Source organism: Hyla sarda, chromosome 2 (assembly GCF_029499605.1).
Source record: "Hyla sarda isolate aHylSar1 chromosome 2, aHylSar1.hap1, whole genome shotgun sequence".
NCBI lineage: Eukaryota > Metazoa > Chordata > Amphibia > Anura > Hylidae > Hyla > Hyla sarda.
The window spans coordinates 217611075-217631104 of record NC_079190.1 but is presented as its reverse complement, the minus strand read 5'-3'; the positions used below and the strand labels follow the sequence as shown (position 1 = coordinate 217631104).

At 44.3% G+C, this 20030-nt stretch overlaps 1 protein-coding gene across 1 annotated transcript in view; it reads right to left on the bottom strand.

Annotated features, from left to right (window-relative positions):
• Window positions 1-20030, bottom strand: part of LOC130357423 (galectin-9C-like) — a 94142-nt gene that overhangs the window by 31883 nt on the left and 42229 nt on the right. Inside the window, exons 12-13 of the mRNA XM_056560115.1 lie at window positions 7038-7126; window positions 6567-6768 (exon numbers count right to left, since the gene is read on the bottom strand). Coding sequence (XP_056416090.1) covers window positions 6567-6768; window positions 7038-7126 — 291 coding nt within the window. The remainder of the gene's footprint in view (window positions 1-6566; window positions 6769-7037; window positions 7127-20030) is intronic.

Here is a 20030-nt window from a genome sequence, read left to right as displayed (position 1 = left end):
GAATCCCATTAGGCAACAGTGGAAGGCGCTGAAACATGCAGTCTGGAGAAGACATCCTTCACACTTGACAGCTGGAGCACCATCTTATGAGGAGTTGGCCAAGATACCTGGTGATCAGTACAGACATTTGATTGAGGGTTACAGAAATCACTGTAATGCAGTGGCTGCCTCATAAGGTTGTGCAACAAAATATTTAGTTCAGGGAAGATCTGTCTAGGGCAGATCTGCTTTTTCAAAAATTACTTTGTGAAACCACAAATGAAAAACAATGTCCGATTTCCACGAGTTAATTTTCAGCAAGTTACTACTTTGTCAGTCTTAAGTTATTTCAGGGACCATCGTGTTTTTTTTTTTTTAGCTTTAACAAAAGGGTACCAACAATTTTGTTTGCTGCTTCTGCAGTATGTAAGTTAAGTACCTTTAGTCATTGGGGAGTAAGGCTGGGTTCACACCACGTTTTTCAAATACGGTAACCGTATACGGTTTTCCGCAAAAAAAGTATACGACTGTATGCATAGAGAATGCATTGTAAACCGAATTCCAAATGTTGTGTACGGTTGCATCAGTTTTGCCTCGGATACGGTTTTGCCGATTTTTCAACCGTAGGCAAAAACGCTGTTGACCACGTATTTGCCTCTGGTTGGAAAACAGTATGCGAATCGTATGCAGTTCTTTTAACATTGTTGTCTATGAGAATTGTACACAGAATTTCAGAATACGGTTGCACACGGTTTTTCTAATACGTTTTTGGAGTTGACACCTGCGCAGATCTTTCTAGAATTCATCCCAGACATCCTACTCCAACATCCTTTGGAATTATAATAGAACAATAGTAACTTTATTAAATTGTTGGAAAACTAATTCCAACAAAATAGCAAAACCGTTGGCAAAAACGGATGCAAACGGTTAGAACCGTACATACGTTTTGGAACCGTATACGGGGAAAAACCATATATGTTTTAATTTGGAGTCTTACGGTTGCATACGGTTTTTGCCATATGTTTTTTAGCGGAAAACCGTATACGGTAACCGTATTTGAAAAATGTTGTGTGAACCCAGCCTTACACAGCAGCTCCAAGCCAAGAAGTCATAAGTCTGCATTCATGTATCCCCTGCTGCAAGAATGCCTCCTGCCTGATCATACACATCCCTCCCTGTTGAGACATCAGCACAAACTTGTCTGAAATCAAGCAGGTAGGGCTGTCATCAGGTAAGAGGGGTGCTCACAGCAGGGGAAATTAAGAATAGAGAGAGACAAGGGCGGACTGAGTGGTCAGGTACTTCAGACATAGGCTAAGTTTCTACTTGGTTTTTTGGTTTAAAAAAAAAAAACACCTGATAAAACACCAGTGCAATTTCCTGCATCTGGCGTTTTCATTTGTGTGGAAATTGCTTTTTTGGCCCCTTTGGCTATTTTTTGGTACCCAAAATTAGTGTGTTTCACTTTTTTTCTCTATTTTTTTTACATTTTTTTTTAGGTAGTACTACTCCCAGCATGGAACAGACTGTTCCCTGATGGGAGTAGTAGTACCTGTACTAATAGACATATCTCCCGATGCGATCATCCTTAATATAGTAGGGATGTGGAGCGGCTCTATACTACAGCCAGTGATGTCAAAAGAACATCACTCATTCATATTTTCCGCCCAGAGAGGGGATTGGAAAAACGCCATGATTTCAAGGAAAGAAATATCAGTGGCTCAACCTGCCGCCATTTTGCAAAACCGCCAAGGAGCTGAAAAACGCCAGAAGAGTGAAAAAACGCCAAACTGAAAAACACCAAGAATTTAGTGATTTCTCATTGATTTACAGCCAACATCTGGCTGCAGTGTTTTTTGGCCAAAAAAATGCCATGTGGCAGAATTGGAGTTTTCCCCAAAAAAATTTAATAAAAAAATAACAAGTAGAAACTTAGCCAAAGTCCGAGGGCCTGGCCTTGGAAAAAGGTCCCCCTGCTGCCCAGCCTCTACAGTTAAATTAAGTGTTCGGTGGCCTAGGGGCCCACAGGTGAAGGATGGCCTGCCTGAGGATCCAGGACATGTCCCAATTAGAGTAAGGCTCTGTTCACACCACAGTTTTGCAATACAGTTCCCGTATCAGGTTTTTGATAAAAAATAAATAAAATGATTCCTCAAAACCTGACTAAACTATCAAAACGTGTGAACACATTTTAAATCCGTATACGGTTTGAAAAAATGATGTCCAGTTTTTTAAGAAAAGAAATGTATACGTTTTTAACTTTTCATTCCATTATGAATAAAGTTTCATTTGTTTGAGATCCTAAGAAAAAGACTGCGCAAAGTCAAAAACTGTATGGTGAAAAAACGGATGGATCTGTACGGTTCCCATTGACTCCAATGTTATTTAAAAAAAAAAAAAAAAAAAAAAAAAAAAAAAAAAAAAAAAAAAGACAAAACCGTACAGGATGCAAAACGGACACAGCTTGATGCATCTTTTGACATACGGTTTTCAATACATTTCCCTTACTTATTTCAAATTGTAAAATGTATTGCAAAAACGTGATGTGAACCCAGCCTAAGAACAGCTTTCAACCCCTTTAGGATGCACACAGTTGAACGTTGTATTGTGGTGGCTGATGTGAGAATGTGCCACTTCAGACAGGGCTTACTGTGTGGGGCAATACACATGGAGAGTTTGTAAAGAGTGAAGGATTGTGCTGAACAAGGAGCCTAAAATGTTTGTCTGATAGAGACTGGAGAAGTCTTCATGATGGCCTAGGACAGATTGCCAAGAAAACATATCCCTTATCACTGCATGTAACTGCACTGTAATCACTTATATGGTCTGTAGTGTGCTCGCATACATCACGCATCTACTTCTTTATATAGTCAATTGATGTGGGAATATTGGTCTGTGTGAGATTTTATTTAGTAATAAAGCAGTATTAGTCAGTGGTAATTGTAGTGGTTCTGTGGCAGTATAGTTTGTCCCTTGCTCTTTATTGGCAACGCACAAAACTAGCAGTGTGAGTCCATTTAATTTTGTCTGGAGGTGCTGACCATGTTTTTTTTTGTACTGGTAGTATTGGTCTAATACTAAATCTGGTCAGTAAGGTCTTGTATGGCAGTACATACTCAGAGGGTGCATGCAGACACCTGATCCTGCAGAAGCTAGGCATTTGACTTGCCAGGCTTTTGTAGTGTTAACCAGCTCCTGTTTGGCACAGAGAGTGGTTAATCAGAGGGCCTCTTCAAGCTGCTCCCCTGCTTCATGTTCTTGCCTCAGCCTGCCAGTGACAGCTGGTAAAAATAACCAGTACACAGAACCCCAAACTGTGGCTCTCCAGCCATTGCAAAACTACAACTCCCATAATGCCCAAGGCTATCTTGACATGATGGAAGCCACATGAACAGAGGTTATCCGTGAGGGTCCCAGCAGTCGGCTATATATAGGCCTGGGCATTCTAAAATCTCTGCTTCGTTTAAAATGTCCAGTCCTCAGTGTTGTCAGTCTGCCCCTCCAGAGAGAGGACTCCTTGGCTCAGAGCTTTTGTCTAACGCTACGAGTTCAGGTTCTTAATTTACATACAGTACAGGCAGACAGAAGTTAAATATCTAAAAGCATAGTACCCAGACACGCACAACGCACATGTATATTGTTATTAAAGGAGCTACATTACAATGCTAGTAGCTTCACTTTGAAAAAGCTGCTGACAAGTTCCCTGTAAGATATGCTACATAAATACAAGTTCTCTATACTACAAATGTTTAAAATGATTTCCACTGGTGACACGGCAGACATTTTAGGAGTTAGTCCAGTTCTGTTCAGATGCATGCCAGCATATTCTTGGACATGGACTCCATCGTGTCATTGATGCGTTGTGGATCAGGGGGCAGATAGAGTCCTTGATATAGCCCCACAGAAAGATTAGAGGCCACCCCGACATTGCTGAATCAGTCTCCAATGCATCAGGTATCAGCCAACAACCAAATGGAAAGGTGGCAGTGCACCATCCAGCTAATATAAGTAGATCTGCGGCATAAGCCATTCCTTTAACATGTCCAGGTAGCACTGATGCCACACAATGTAATCACATTTAAAAAGGAGATCTGTAGCATACATTTTTTTTATACAATCCCGTGCCCTGGGCTGCAAAAAGTAAAAAACAAAGCAATCTTTAACTCCCCTTCCGACATTCCCCCCCCATTATCGGTCCTCCCTTGATGGGCTTCTTCCTGGGGATGGCGAGAAGGTGGGGCCCATGCTCCTTACATGACCGTGCACTAAGCGCCCAGAGGCAGGACATTGCTGCAGCCAGCGATACACTGAGCACAGTATGACTCACCGTCCCCAGGAAAAAGACCATCACCGGAGGACAGAGATGCCAATAACGGCTCAACAGGGTGGCCGCGTTGAAACGTCTGAAGGGAGAGTTAAAAAAGGTTACTTTTGCAGCCCGGGCACAGGGAATTATAATAAATGTACACTACAGATCTCCTTGAAAGTGTGGCTCATGAAAATGAAAGCTGTGCTGTGATTGGTTGCCATTTGCAACCAAGTCAATTTTGCTTAGATTTCTAGTCAATGTTATTTTAAAGGGGTACTCCCGTGGAAATAAAAAAATAATCTAATCAACTGATGCCAGAAAGTTTTGTAACAGATTTGTAAATTACTAGGTCTCGCAGATCTGTAAGCTCACAGGTCAACATCTAAATATTTTAAAACGTGGGACCCCTGGTTTTCATCCCAGTTCCCCCCCCCCCCTCTTTTCACTGCCTGATACAAAACTCTTCAAGTCCTCCTACTATACCACAGACCGTTAACCTTATTCCCCTGATTACGATATTGATACGAATTCTTTACATTTGCACTTGTTGCTAATCATTTTTTTATTTTCTTTTGCTACGTCGGAGAGAGCAGCTGCGTCTGACTCCTCCTTCGTTTCTCACACTACAAGTGCTGTTTACTATAGGTTATAAAAAAAATTAAATAAAAACCTTGTTTGAAAAAAATAAAAAATAAAGATTTGTAAATGACTTCTATTAAAAAAAAAATCTTAAACCTTACAGTACTTTAGGGTCTGTATACTACAGAGGAAATTGTTTTCTTTTTGGAACACAGTGCTCTCTGCTGACATCTGTCCATTTTAGGAACTGTCCAGAGCAGCATATGTTTGCTATGGGCATTTTCTCCTACTCTGGACAGTTCTTAAAATGGACAGAGATGTCAGCAGAGAGCTCTGTGTTCCAAAAAAAAGAATTTCCTCTGTAGTATTCAGCAGTTTATAAGTACTGGAAGTATTTAGATTTTTTAATAGAAGTAATTTATAAATCTGTTTAACTTTCCGGCACCAGTTGATTTAATAAAAAAAATTTAAAAAAAAATTAGTTTTCCACGCGAGTACCCCTTTTACTATAGGCCTTTACTTTTGCACCATCCTTCCTGGATCACCTTGTATGTAAAATCCCACCCTGCTACTATTTTATCTGTTTACAGTTTTAGAACTGATGCACACAAACAATCCATCTACTCTTCTATTTCACTTTTCAGGTTCATTCACATAATATGCACTGTTTTGAACGCAGAAAATGCGCCAATTTCAGTGCCAAAACCCCATTTCTATTGACTTTAATGGAAGCATAGGAAATGTACTGAAGCTCCCACTTAAGTCAAAAAGAGAGATTTAGTACACCAACCAATCAGGACCATCACAACAACCCCCCATTGCCCACAGCACAGAAAAATCACTGTGGTTTGCCAGAGTATGTTTTGGGCCCTTCTAACCACACTAACTATGCAGTGCCCATACATTTTTGTGTGCAAGTTTTGGGAAACTGAACCACTTATTGAGTTCAGTGTAGATCTTCATACAGCAAGTACGGTAAGCTCCTGAGCTCTATTGAAGCTGAACACAAGTATAAGGAATTGACAGACACTGACTTCTGTGGTTTCACCTGTCAAAAAAAAATTGTTTCAGTAGTAGCGTGACCTGAGCGCTGCGTAGGCCAGAAGTCCCTGTATTTAGGAGAGAGTCCAGGACCCTCCTGCCACTCCTTTTACTGATCAACAGCCCTCTATCCATAATTGTACATAGGGAGAAAGCTGTCAATTAACAGTGGTTGGGGCAAGTCCACAGCTTATGAATACAGGGGAGTCCACGAGCATATCATTGAGAGGATTCAGGGCTCACACAGTGCTCAGGTCAAACTTCCAGATATGCCGTGATTTTATGAAAATTACTTCATGTTGACAGTGTCACTAATAATCTGATGGCGGCAAAAATTTGGTAACAAGTTCTCTATAAAAGGTCTATTCACGTGTACAGCATCCTGCGTATATTTGATGAGCACAATTTAAACTTGCCAGTTTGAAAGAGTGTTCAGTCATTTAGTTTACATTAAATTATGCAGATTCAAATCCTGCTCAAATATGTATAGCATACTGTATGTGACTAGACCCCATAGAGATGTTGAGTTGTGCAATCCTAAAACTTAGTTTCAACCGCAATGTTTTCTGTAACACATTGATTATAAGATTTCAATCCTATATTTAAAAAAAATAAAATAAAAAGGACAGTTATATAATTTTGCTTTATGCAAACCTACTTTGTATTCATGGTCTGTAACCAGGATCCGGATTTCAAAAGGTTGTCCCCTATGAAATGGCATCTCTTGCTTTTTTAATTCTTCCCCCCAAAGTTCATGTTCAAATGTGTTGCAAACAACATATTCTCCATCAGAACGTGGATTGAAATGGAGGGCAATGTCATCCTTTTCACCAGGACCACACTTGAAATTCATGTCCCACCTAAAAGAAAAATATATATGATCAATGCAACTGCCAAGAAAAGACCACCTGATTTTTTTTCCCCATATTCTAGCTACAGCCAGGATACGCACGCACAGCAAGGCTGCTGCTTGTTTGTGACAGCACCGTCAGCATTTACATGTCAGCAACAGAGAGGAACACACTAGAAACTAGAGTGATTATTTTCCTATTAATCTTACAGGTCTGTTGAAATTTCCTTTGTTATAGAAAATGTGTCATTCATGCAATATACTAAAAGAACTACAAACCTGTCACCTGACTGGAGAACAGCGCCACAGACAACAATGAGGGTGCCATCATGGATGCCACTCTGAAGATGGGTGCTGAATGGAACGGGCTGAAAGTAAAGAACACAATTATACCTTCACGTACATTCAGCTTTATGACACAAAAAGGTAGCACTCATAAGTTCTAAAAAGTAGGTACATGTATCTTATAGGTTCGCAAAACAATTTTTGGTTAAATTGCCAACTAAGGGGGAGATTTATCAAGAACTGTGGAGAGGAAAAGTTAACCAGTTGCCCATAGCAACCAATCAGATCGCTTCTTTCATTTTTAAAAAGGCCTCTGGAAAATGAAAGAAGCGATCTGATTGGTTGCTATGGGCAACTGGTCAACTTTACCTCTGGACAGGTTTTGATAAATCTTCCCCTAAGTGTTCAGACTTATTTTCTAGAACAGTTTAGCAATATACTGGATGCTACACGTAATATCTGGTCTCTGGGACAGCAGTGCTACATTAGCGCCATCAAATAATGATAAAAATAAACTACCTGTCATTATCGGAGAGAGGTGGGTCTGAGCATTTGAGCAGCTGCGCTTTGCCTAATCCTGTGCAAAAGGCCCAGAAGTGCAATTATGCCTATAAGCCTAAAATGGCACATTAGCTGGAAGACTACAGTGAGTGATATAAACTGTGATATGGTTAATTCTTTACAGATGACCTACTTTAGTCAAACATGTCTTTAAAAGGAAGAGTCCCACGCCTAGAAGTAGAGAAAAAAAAAAAAAAAAAAAAAATGGGGGGGGGGGGGGTGTATGTCCGACCGTTGTGGCCCCCCGTGATCTCCTGTATGAAGGCCCAGCTCTCCCCCAGAGCAGCACGTCACAACCCCGGCCCCTCCTTATAGCTCTACGGGAAAGCTGTTCGGCCATCTTCGGCTCTCCCATAGTGATATATGGAGGGGGTGTGGTGGCATGACGTGCCACTCGAGGACAGCCGGGGCTCCGTACAAGAGATTGCAGGGGGCCACGGCGGTCAGACCCCCCCCCCCCCCATCAAAAACGTTTTTCTGTACTTCTTGGCATCGGACGAATGAAAGCTATTCAATTCTATAGAAATAAATCATGAGTTTGATATGGTGTTAGGACACAAGGAAGAGAGGTAATCCTTTGTCAAGGGTATGAAAACTCTCCAAATGCTTTGTACATAAGGGTGTATGTAATAAAAGAGCATGCATAACACAGAGTGCATATTGAATATACATAGGAGCATGCACAGTGAATATAAACCACACATAGTAAGGCTGAATGATCTTGGTATACGTGTACGATATTGACATGCAAGGGCGAGATAATAAGTGATGAAGACATGCAATTTAATGTTAATCTTTCGTATTTCACATCTGTCCATCCCCCCCCCCCCCATTTTTCATATTCACACCCCCTCCCCAATTTTATTTCTATCGCCAATTTCGCATCTAACCCACTAAACCCCCCCCACTGCCATTTCATGTCTTTCACCTTTAACATGGATGCGGGGGAAACTTAAGTGATGCTTACCTAGCCAGGTCTGCCGCTTATCCCGTTCTCCATGTGGTCCTGTGCTTCATTCTTCAGAGAGGAGCAGCTGGTTGCACTTACAGGACCTTCCTGCTCCAATCGCTGGCCTGACACATTACACCGCTGTGGCGACTGATTGGCTGCGCAGGAAGGTCCTGAAACCAGCTGCTTGTCAGGAGCACAGAGAAGACACCAGCACCGAATGGAGGAGAGCAGGATCTACGGTAGACCTACGGGGAACCGGGGCAAGGTAAGCATCTCCTTTTTTTTTTGTTTTTCCGCCCCAGAGCCCCGACACCATATTGCGTGCGCGCACACACACTCAGTTTGGAGCTGGCAGCCACTGGCATCCAAATGCTAAATAAGTAAGATTTTTGGGCACATTATCACAAATGGCATATATCACGATTCGGTTATTTTTGAAACCCTAATACATAGTAAAGGTGGGATTCTACACAACTATTTAGTCTGAAAAAGATTACACCAAACACTTTGCACTCATGATGGGTTTTAGTCATGACTTTTTCCCATTGCAAGTCATGGGATTTTCCCATCATGTGACTCAAGGATTTCTCTTGAAGAAAGAATGCTAATTAGAAATACATTTTTCTCTGAAAATTTCTTGGGGGAGGGGAAAATAAAATAAAAAATAAAAATGACAAGAAAAAAAACTGACACACACACACACACACACGAGAATGCTTCACCCTCAGCATGCTGCAATTTTGGAAACACACCACGTTCATATTTCCCTATTGACTTTAATGCCACCATGTGAAAGGGTCCTTACACAATTCTTTGCAATGAGGTTTACAAAAATCAGCCAAAAACTACCAACAGGCAAAGTCAACAATAGCGATTTTCTCCAGACAACTGGACCCATCAAGGGGTTAGAAATACACTGCTCAAAATAGGATAACACACCCAAGATCTGAATGAACTAATCGTATGAAATATTTTCGTCTGGATATGGAGTCACACTCAAAATCAAAGTGGAAAACCACACTACTGGCTGATCCAACTTTGATGTAATGTCCTTAAAACCAGTCAAAATGAGGCTCAGTAGTGTATGAATTCCACATGCCCGTATGGCCTCCCTAAAGTGCCTGGGCATGCTCCTGATGAGGCGGTGGATGTCTCCTTAGTGATGTCCTCCCAGACCTGGATTAAAGCATCCGTCAACTCCTGGACAGTCCGTGGTGCAACGTGGCGTTGGTGGATGGAGCGAGACAGGATGTCCCAGATGTGCTTAAACAAATTCAGGTCTAGGGAACGGACGGGCCAGTCCATAGCATCAATGCCTTCCTCTTGCAGGAACTGCTGACACACTCCAGCCACATGAGGTCCATCATTGTCTTGCATTAGGAGGAACCCAGGGCCAACAGCACCAGCATTTGGTCTCACAAGGGGTCTGAGCATCCTAATGGCAGTCAGACTACCTTGGGCAAGCACATGGAGGGCTGTGCGCCCCCCCCAGAGTAATGCCACCCCACACCATTACTGACCCACTGCCAAACCGGTCATGCTGGAGGATGTTGCAGGCAGCAGAACATTCTTGACAGCATATCCAGACTGTCACGTGTGCTCAGCGTGACCCTGCTTTTATCTGTGCCAGTGACAAATTTGCCAATCTTGGTGTTTTCTGGCAAATGCCAAACGTCCTGCATGGTGTTGAGCTGTACCCTCATGGAGTCTGTTTCTGACAGTTTTTGTGGACATATGCACATTTGTTGCCTGCTAGAGGTAATTTTCCAGGGCTCTGGTAGTGCTCCTCCTTGCACAAAGGCAGAGTTAGCGGTACTGCTGCTGGGTTGTTGTCCTTCTATGGCCTCCTCCACGTCTCCTGATGTACTAGCCTGTCTCCTGGTAGTGCCTCTATGCTCTGGACACTACACTGAGACACAGCAAACCTTCTTACCACAGCCCACATTGATGTGCCATCCTGGATGAGCTGCACTACCTGAGCCACTTGCGTGGGTTGTAGACTGTCAAGCTACCACTAGAGTGAAAGCACTGCCAGCATTCAAAAGTGACCAAACCATCAGCCAGGAAGCATAGGAACAGAGAAGTGGTCACCACCTGCAGAACCGCTCCTTTATTGGGGATGTCTTGCTAATTGCCTATAGTTTCCACCTGTTTTCTGTTCCATTTGCACAACAGCATGTGAAATTGATTGTCAATCAGTGTTGCTTCCTGAGTGGACAGTGTGATTGACTTGGAGTTATTGTGTTTGTGTTCCCTTTATTTTTTTGAGTAGTGTATTAGGCAGCAAGCGAATAGTTTGTAAAGCTGATCTGCTGGAAGATAGAAAATAAAAAAAATAAAAAAAATAAATAAAAAAAAGGGTCTGGTGTATGGATCTGAGACACTAACAACATACACTGGACTTTGTGCTCGGAAAAAAATTCTAACATCATGACTCTCAGAGAGTCCCGCTCTATCACTGGAAGGGGCAGAACAACTAAAAACATTGCATCTACTAATCCTGTACTGCCATTTTTCAGTCTGGCACCTACATAAAAGAACTAAGGGTCACTATTTATACAGCTAGGCTGCATTATTGGAGCAACAATCCAGAAGCAAAAAGGATCTCCACCTCCATTTTACCTAATCGGAACCCTGCAATTGCACTGCGGGGGTCTGATGAGCTAGCCAGCATGTCAACAATGCTTAGACAGCATGATCACAGAATCTATAGGGTTAAAGACGTGCAGGAACACGATTAGCAATGCCCTTAGTGGTGAGTGCCCCGCTTCTGATAGTAGCCAATCACTCAACGCCTGTGAGGCAAGCACAGCTCCTGTGCTTGTTTCATAGAGATTTAATGATACAGGGCATACATGTATGCTCTGGTGCATTAAGGCCCAGATGGCAAGAGCGTACATCTATGACCATCTAGGGGTAAAAGGGGAAAACATGACAACCTATATAAAATGGATATTGTTATACAAACAGTGAACTATGTTTTTCCAATTTTACCTCACAGATAATAATTCCCCCCCCCCCCCCCCCCCGATTTTGCAGGATACATTTCACAGTAGGGGTGCGTTCACACTGAGTAATTCAGGAGGAATTTACTTGAGTAATTCCTCTTGAATTCCCTGCTCCAAATTATACACATCTCCTCTGCCCATTGACTTTAATGTTTTCTCTGCTGTCCTGTTCACACTGCAGAAATTCTGATAGCAGAATTCCGACGCTGAATTCCTTTCTGCTTGTTCATTCTTCAAGCGGAATCCGTTAGCAAAATCCAATAGGAGTCAATGGTATAAAAAAAATTAAAAATTCCGCCCAACCTCGTTTTCAAGCGGAATTCAGAAATGTAGATTAAATAGCCTCCTCCTTCATTCCTCTTCATTTCCGCTTGATGGATAAAATGACAGAAGGCAACAATTTCATGACCAAAATTATTCCTCGTGAATTCCTCAGTGGGAACGCACCCTAATACAAAGACAATCTTTAAAAGGAGTACTCCGGCGCGCACTTTTCTCATTTTATCCCGTCCGGGCCGCAAAATAAAAGAAAACACTCTCTCTTACCTGCCAACGAGCCCCCGTAGCTCCGGTACACTCCAGTACAGGCGTTCGGTCCCCAGGCTATATTCTTCTTACTTCCTGTTAGCCCGGCACGTCACACGGAGCTTCAGCCTATCACCGACCGAGGCGGGACATCGCTGCGGCCGGTGATAGGCTGAAGCTCCGTGTGACGTGCCGGGCTAACAGGAAGTAAGAAGAATACAGCCCGGGGACCGAACACCTGTACCGGAGCACCGGGGGCTCGTTGGCAGGTAAGAGAAAGTGTGTTTTCTTTTATTTTGAAGCCCGGACGGGATAAAAAAGGAAAAAAAGTGCGCACCGGAGTACTCCTTTAAAGTACAATCAGTTCCAAAATTAAATAAATCACGACTGTAGATGAAGAAAAAAAAAAAAGTTTTGGCTCTTGGAAGTAGAGGAGAGGGGGAAACATTTTTTCCCCTTTTTTTTAGGGGTTGGGCACCTTTGGAAAATTATAACAGTATACAAGAGAAGATTTTTAAAACCTTGTGCAAGGAGATAGAGGAGCAGTTGCCCATAGCAACAGAGACTCAATTTTACAAAGGAATGCTGGAATCTGGTCAGTTGCTATGGGCAACTGCTCCCGTTTTGATTAGTCTCCCCCACGCTTTCTTCCTTAGGGTGGGCAGAGCCTTCACACTAATACAATTGCTGGGGAAATCACTACTACGCAACTGTTGCAAAACTACAATTCCCACCATGCCGGACAGCCTTTCGGGCATGCTGGGAGTTGGGGGGGGGGCGGGGTGCACCAGGAGGATGCATATAGAAAAGAGCACGAATACACTCACGGGATTGTAAACGGGACCGTACACCATGGCGGCTCGTACAGCAGATGTGAATCTTACGAGAAACTCCGAGCAGGACTTGAGGAGAACGCTACATCTTATTAACGGGTTCCAGCAGAATCCCGCCCAGAGCTCCGCCTAGTGGGCAGGTCAGGAATTTCAGTGAAAATGCACTTCACCTGTTACGAGACCTGTATAGGAGTCCTTCCCGTGTTGTCTTTAGTCACATGACTCTTTAGTCACATTTTGTAAGTTTAGGGTCAACCAATCACCCTTATCTTAGTGACCATGTATTATAGCTGGCAGGGCTTTGTGCTCAGGCCTTATCCAGGGTGACTCCGGTGACTTCCTCAAAAAACAAACAACAACATAAAGGGGGAAATAATTAAATAGAAACCAGAGTAGAAAAAGCTAATTTATTGAGAAAAATTTTTATTTTAAATTTTTATTTTTTTTAAAGCCAGAAAATTGTAATGCCTTGCAAAATACCCCCCTCCCTCCCCATATAGACAAGAGTAATGTGCTCTTCATCATCGAATCACATGTATATAAAATCCCCTACCATTGTAGTCTGCCTCTATAAACATCTGCGAAAGTGTGTACGGTGTCCATTTTAGGACATCGTCAGTCGTAAGCTGTACCTCCGTCCGGCGAAACAGCGTCCCACCTCCTCCCTCGGACCAATCTCCGTCAGGCGTCAGCCGCAACTCCCTCCTCCCTCCTTTGTCATCCTAAAGTCTCTCATCCAAAACTCCGTCATCCCTCAGACGAAAAACCTTCCTGCCGTGTAGCAGAGCCGAGTCAGTGTCGGCTGTCTGCTATACGGGTTCTGCTGTACATGCTATTCAATGTCGCCTCTGCTATACAGTGCTGTGCAGCGTCGGCTCTGCTATGCGTCTGAGGGAGAATCGTCTGAGGCATGACAGCATTTTGGATGAGGGACTTTCGGATGAGGGAGTTGTGGCTGAAGGATGACAGCGATTGGGGTGAGGGAGGACCCGGGATGCCGTTTCGCCTCACAGAGGAGGGAGTTGCGGCTGACGGCGATTGGTCTGAGGGAGGAGGTGGGACGCCATTTCTCCTGACGGAGGACAGAGGTACGGCTGACCACTGACGATGTCCTAAAATGGACACCGTAAGTATGGGTTATTCTAAGGGTCTGTTCACACGCGGAATTTCAGCTTGCGGAATTCCGCCTCAAATTGAAGCCCATAGACTACTAGGGGATTCCGCATTCAGGGGTTTTCCATTTTTGCACTTTCGTTTTTTTCTCCTTACCTTTTAAAAATGATAACCCTTTCAATTTTGCACCTACAGATGCATATGATGGCTTTTTTTTTTTTGCACCACCAATTCTACTTTGTAAAAATGACACCCTCTCTTTCTTCTGTAGGTCCATACGATTAAAATTATACCCTACTTATATAGGTTTGATTTTGTCTTACTGCGCCATGATCTGAAGTTTTTATCGGTATCATTTTTGTTTTGATCTGACTTTTTGATCGCTTTTTATAAATTTTTATGGTATAAAAAGTGACCAAAAATACGCTACTTTGGAATTTTTTTTACGTGTACGCCATTGACCGTTCGGTTTAATTAATGAGATATTTTTATAGTTTGTATATTTACGCACGCGGCGATACCACATGTTTATATTTATTTACACTTTTTTTTTATGGGAAAAGGGGGGGGGGGGTGATTCAAACTTTTATTAGGGAAGGGGTTAAATCACATTTATGAACTATTTTTTTTACACTTTTTTTTTTTTTTGCAATGTTATAGCCCCCATAGGGGACTATAACATGCAGTACATTGATTGCAGACACTGATCAATGCTATGCCATAGCATTGCATTGATCAGTGTTTTCGGTGCTCGATTGCTCCAGCCTGGATCTCGGGCATGGAGCAATCAAACGACAATCGAACAACGAGCGTCCGTACAGCTAATCGAGACACCGGGGTGGCCCCGATCAGCCCGACTTAGCTGCTGGGAATGCTTTTTTTACATTTTAGATGCGGCAATCAACTTCCGATATTAGCCACGGGTCCCGGCTACCGTTAGCTGCCGGGACCGACCTGATATGACGCGTCCCCAAGAGGTTAATTTGAGGCGGAATTTTGCAAACGGAAATTCCACTGTGTGAATAGACCATTAGGCCGGGTTCACACGGCACATAGTCTGCATAGAAAATCTCCATGCGGAAATTCTGCAGACTGTGGGCGCCAGCATATCATGGACAGTAATGCATTCTGTGTCCATTCGGAGTCCATTCTTTCTGCGGACAGCGGAATCAAAATTTCTGTACCAGAAACATTGCATAGCGCAGCAGAATCCCATTGAATTTATAGGGATTCTGCTGCTGCCTCGGAATCTTAGTGTGGAATTCCTCATGGAATTTCTGCCGTGTGAACCCCCATTGACTTCAATGGGATTCCACTGTGGATTTTCGCAAAATATGACTGGTCTTAAATTTTTGCAGAAAGCTAAATTTACATGGCGGAATGCCGACCACCTCCTCCATTGCCCACCACCTCCATTGAAATCAGTGGGCAATACATTTTGGTGGAATTTCCGTCTGAATTCTTTTGTGGAATTCCATACGGAAATTCCACCATGTGTACATGGGTCCATGCTCATGAATTAGTGAATGCTAGGACCCGTGGACATTGTCCCATAGTCAGCAATGCATTCAGCCAAAAAGAATAAACATGTTCATTCTTCCGGCAGGTGAATTTCAGCCGCAGTGAAGTTCTGCCTGCAAAAATTCCGTACTGTGCATTGTGTGGTGGAATTTCCAAGGGGAATTTTTTTAGGTCAGAAACTCTGTAGTGTGCGTGGACCCTAAAGATTTCAGCATAGTACTGTAATAGGATGCTACCAATTAGGAACCACAGCAACTCAGAGAGAATTAAGCTTACAGAAGTAAAGTTACAGAAGGGGGTCGCCGGTGCCAAGTACTGAGGCACATAGTAAAGATTTATCAGTTCCTGATATGGACAGAGGTGGTAGCAGAGAGCTCTGTGGTCAGACTGGAAATAACTACACAATAGAGTCCTATGCAGGACTTTTCCCGCTATAGGACATATGCATACGTCCTATCATCCGACACATTCACGCAATTGGACGCATTCATACATCATAGCGATCTCCTGTACTGCCGCGGGCAGCGCAGGAGATTGGCGAAGGGACTCGGCTGTTAATCACAGCCAGAGTCCCGCTGCAGCTGCTGGTACCGGGATCCCGCCGGTCCCGGCAGCATTAACCCCCTAGATGCCGTGATCATTCCTGATCACGGCATCTATGGTGTTGACAGGGGGAGCGCTCTCCCCCTGTTCTCCCACGGCGGCGCCGCGATACGATCGTGGGTCGCCGTTGGTTGCTATGGCAGCAGGAGGTCAGATCATGACCTCCTCTGCCTGCTACCGAAGCCTGTGAGATCCAGCCAGAGGCTGGATCGCACAGGCTGTACAGTGTGCAGCTCATCAGGTCATACTGTGCTACAGTACAAATGTATTGCAGCATAGTATTACCTGTAAAAAGTGTAAAAATTTTAATAAAGTTCTTCAATAAAAGTATGAAGTGTAAAAAAATATCGCCATAATCGTACTGACCCACAGAATAACAATAACATCACTTTTACCTCACAGTGTACACTATAAAAAAAGACATTTTCCAGTTTTTTATAATATTTTTCACAAAAAATGTTGCATGTGCCAACAAAAATGCACCACTTATATAAGGTACACTATGTCACGAAAAAACTGTCTCAGAATCGCTCTTCTCAGAAAAAGCATTCTGAAGTTATTACCATTTAAAGAGATACATGTCAAATAAAAAAAAAGAGCCTGGTCATTGAGGTAAAAAATGGGTCCGTCCTTAAGGGGTTAAAGGAAAACGGTCACCCGTTCACCCACACTAAACCCAATACACCAGGTTATAGTGCAGGTGAACAGGAGACCGATGCGCGGTCCCCGACTCCTATACGTACCTGCACTCCGGCGCCTGGTCCCTCTGAAGATCAGTTTCTTTCTTCTGTGAATTGCTCGCTGGAGGCGGGTCCGCTGGCTGGATTTGAATATTCATAGTCGCTGGTCATGTGAGCGATTGTGCCTTCTGAGCACTCACTTGACTAGTGACCATGAATATTCAAATCCAGCCGCCAGGCCTGCCTCCTGCGCGCAATTCACCGAAGAAGCCGATCTGTATACGGCTTTACACGTATGTATGTTCGGGTATGTGTAGAGCATAGCATCGGTGACTCAGGCCTAGTCTGCAGTGTACACACTACTAAATACATGGGGATATGTGCAGAGCACTGCACCCTTGAGTCATTACTACAGACACTAAGGTGCAATGCTCTGCACATACCCCGCTATGAATAATGTAGAAGTGTGTACACTGTACACCAGTACGTATATATGTCAGGGACCCTGCATCGGTCTTCTGTTCAGCCGCACTATAACCCGGTGTATTGGATTTAGTTTGGGTGAACGGGTGACCGTTTTCCTTTAATCCCGCTCCCAAGAATTTCTGATCGTTACCAATGCTCTGCACAAAATCCGTATATCATAGGGTGTACAGTGTACACACTTCTACATTATCTACAGGTTACACAGGGGGAAATACCGGTGGCTGGGAGGTAACGACACGTGGGATGGTTCCTCCAGGCTCAGAAAAATGGCTGTTGTGCATCGTATGTGATGCCTGCTTTTGCCCACAGCAACCTTATTACCATCCCGCACATTTTGGATTGAGTCCTGTGAGATCCAAATCCTAATGCAGGGCTCTACAACACACCATCCTCTGGAGCATACAGCAGCTGAAAAGTACTGGATGGCTTAAGATTTTAAAAAGTATTAAAAAAATATCTAAAAATATAAAAACGTATATTTAAAAAAAAAAAACATTTTTTAATAAGAAAATGGAAACTAGGGGATGTGGCCAGCCATGCAAGAGGACAGATGCTGATTCTCTGAGCTCCGTCTCCACGGCCTGTAAACTGAGGGAATTTACTAGTTTTTATGGGAGCCAGAAGATCTGGAAGAGGCCGTAAGTCGCAGGGACCTCCCCAACAACCTGTGGTCCCCATAAAAAACTTTTTCAGCCCGCTACAAGAGCTCGCCGGACCCCATACCTGGGCAGTACAAGATGGCGGGGGTGCCTCTGGGAGATGCGCTCTCTGCCCCGTCACCTCCTGTCACCCGACAGAGTGAGGCGCACGAAGGTGCTGTGTCACAGAAAACCGGTGCATTGCCGTGGAATGAGATTTGCCATAGAATGAGATGGTCCGCCTCCATCACATCCTATTGGCTCACTCTTGTCACGTGACATATTTTAACGTCACGCATCGAAGCGCACAGCAGTGTCAGTTTGGCTATCACAGGGAGAGGATCTCCTCTCCCTGTGATAGCTGAAGCTGCACGGAGCTCTCATGGCCTCTGTGGCCCGACAGTTCACACATGTACGCAGCTCATACGGCTGCCTCATATACATTTACTGTTGATCCACAGCGCTATCGGGATCCCGATGCCCGATGCCGCTGTCATCAGTGTGCGTCCCCGCGAGCGCCCCACGCCCGCAGCTGTACTCCCCGTCCCGTTAACGCTCAGGGAGCGGGGAACAGAAAGTAGAGCATCGGGCGCAGGTTAAGTTATTCGCGTAGTGCTGCGCATGCGCAGTACTACTTTACCAGCGCCCGATGCTCTACTTTCTGTTCCCCGCTCCCTGAGCGTTAACGGGACGGGGAGTACAGCTGCGGGCGTGGGGCGCTCGCGGGGACGCACACTGATGACAGCGGCATCGGGCATAGGAATCCCCATAGCGCTGTGGATCGCTCCCTGAGCGTTAACAGGGGACGGGGAGTAGACCTACGGGGGACGGGGAGTAGAGCTGCGGGGAACGGGGAGTAGAGCTACGGGCGACGGGGAGTACAGCTGCGGGGGACGGGGAGTAGAGCTACGGGCGACGGGGAGTACAGCTGCGGGGGACGGGGAGTAGAGCTGCGGGGGATGGGGAGTACAGCTGCGGGGGACGGGGAGTAGAGCTGCGGGGGATGGGGAGTGGAGCTGCGGGCGTGGGGCGCTCGCGGGGATGCACACTGATGATAGCGCCATCGGGCATAGGGATCCCCATAGCGCTGTGGATCAACAGTACATGTAATGATAGAGTAAATGTATATGAGGCAGCCGTATGAGCTGCGTACATGTGTGAACTTCTGTCGGGCCACAGAGGCCATGAGAGCTCCGTACAGCTTCAGCTATCACAGGGTGAGGAGATCCTCTCCCTGTGATAGCCAAACTGACACTGCTGTGCGCATCGATGCGTGACGTTTAAATATGTCACGTGACAAGAGAGAGCCAATAGGATGTGATGGAGGCGGACCATCTCATTCTATGGCAAATCTCATTCCACGGCAATGCACCATATTACCAGTTCTAGTGGACTTACCGGCATGCACCCCGGCACACAAGGTCTCTTCTCAGTGCCAAGAGGCTGGTCATGGCTCTGCGGGAGTACCGTCGTCACAGCAACAGGTTACACGCTATCCACCATTTTTTTGTGGCTAAGAAACTTATGAATTATGACCTTTTCACCCCCCCCCCAAGAACAATTTAGGATGACACAAGTCTTCTCATTTTTACTTTCAATTACTACTCCAAACACTGTTCACAACTCTACATTTTATGAAACTCTAGCACTAGACATACCTCTCTGCACTGGCTCGCTCTCTACTATTTACGCCTTTCTAAATCAACCACCTAAAGATAAGAAGTTTCCGTTTATGTTGCAGTGGGAGGAGGACTTCCAGGACTCGTTGACCTTATCCGAATGGCACACATGCTGTGAGTCCTTTAGTAAAGGTAGCTGGCAGGTTTCATTGGTCAAGACAGCGCTTCAAATTCTACATCGGACTTATGTTCTGACAAGACTTCACGTTATTTTTCTGGAGGTTTCCTTATTGTTCTTTTCATGGCTGTACTGATCTGGAATCCATGCATCATATTTGGTGGTCTTGCTCCCATGTTGCTTTCTTTTGGCAAAAAATAGTTGACCTTATCTCTACAGTCACTGGGAAGCAATGTCCCTTATGTCCCAAAGTGTGTCTCCTGGGACACA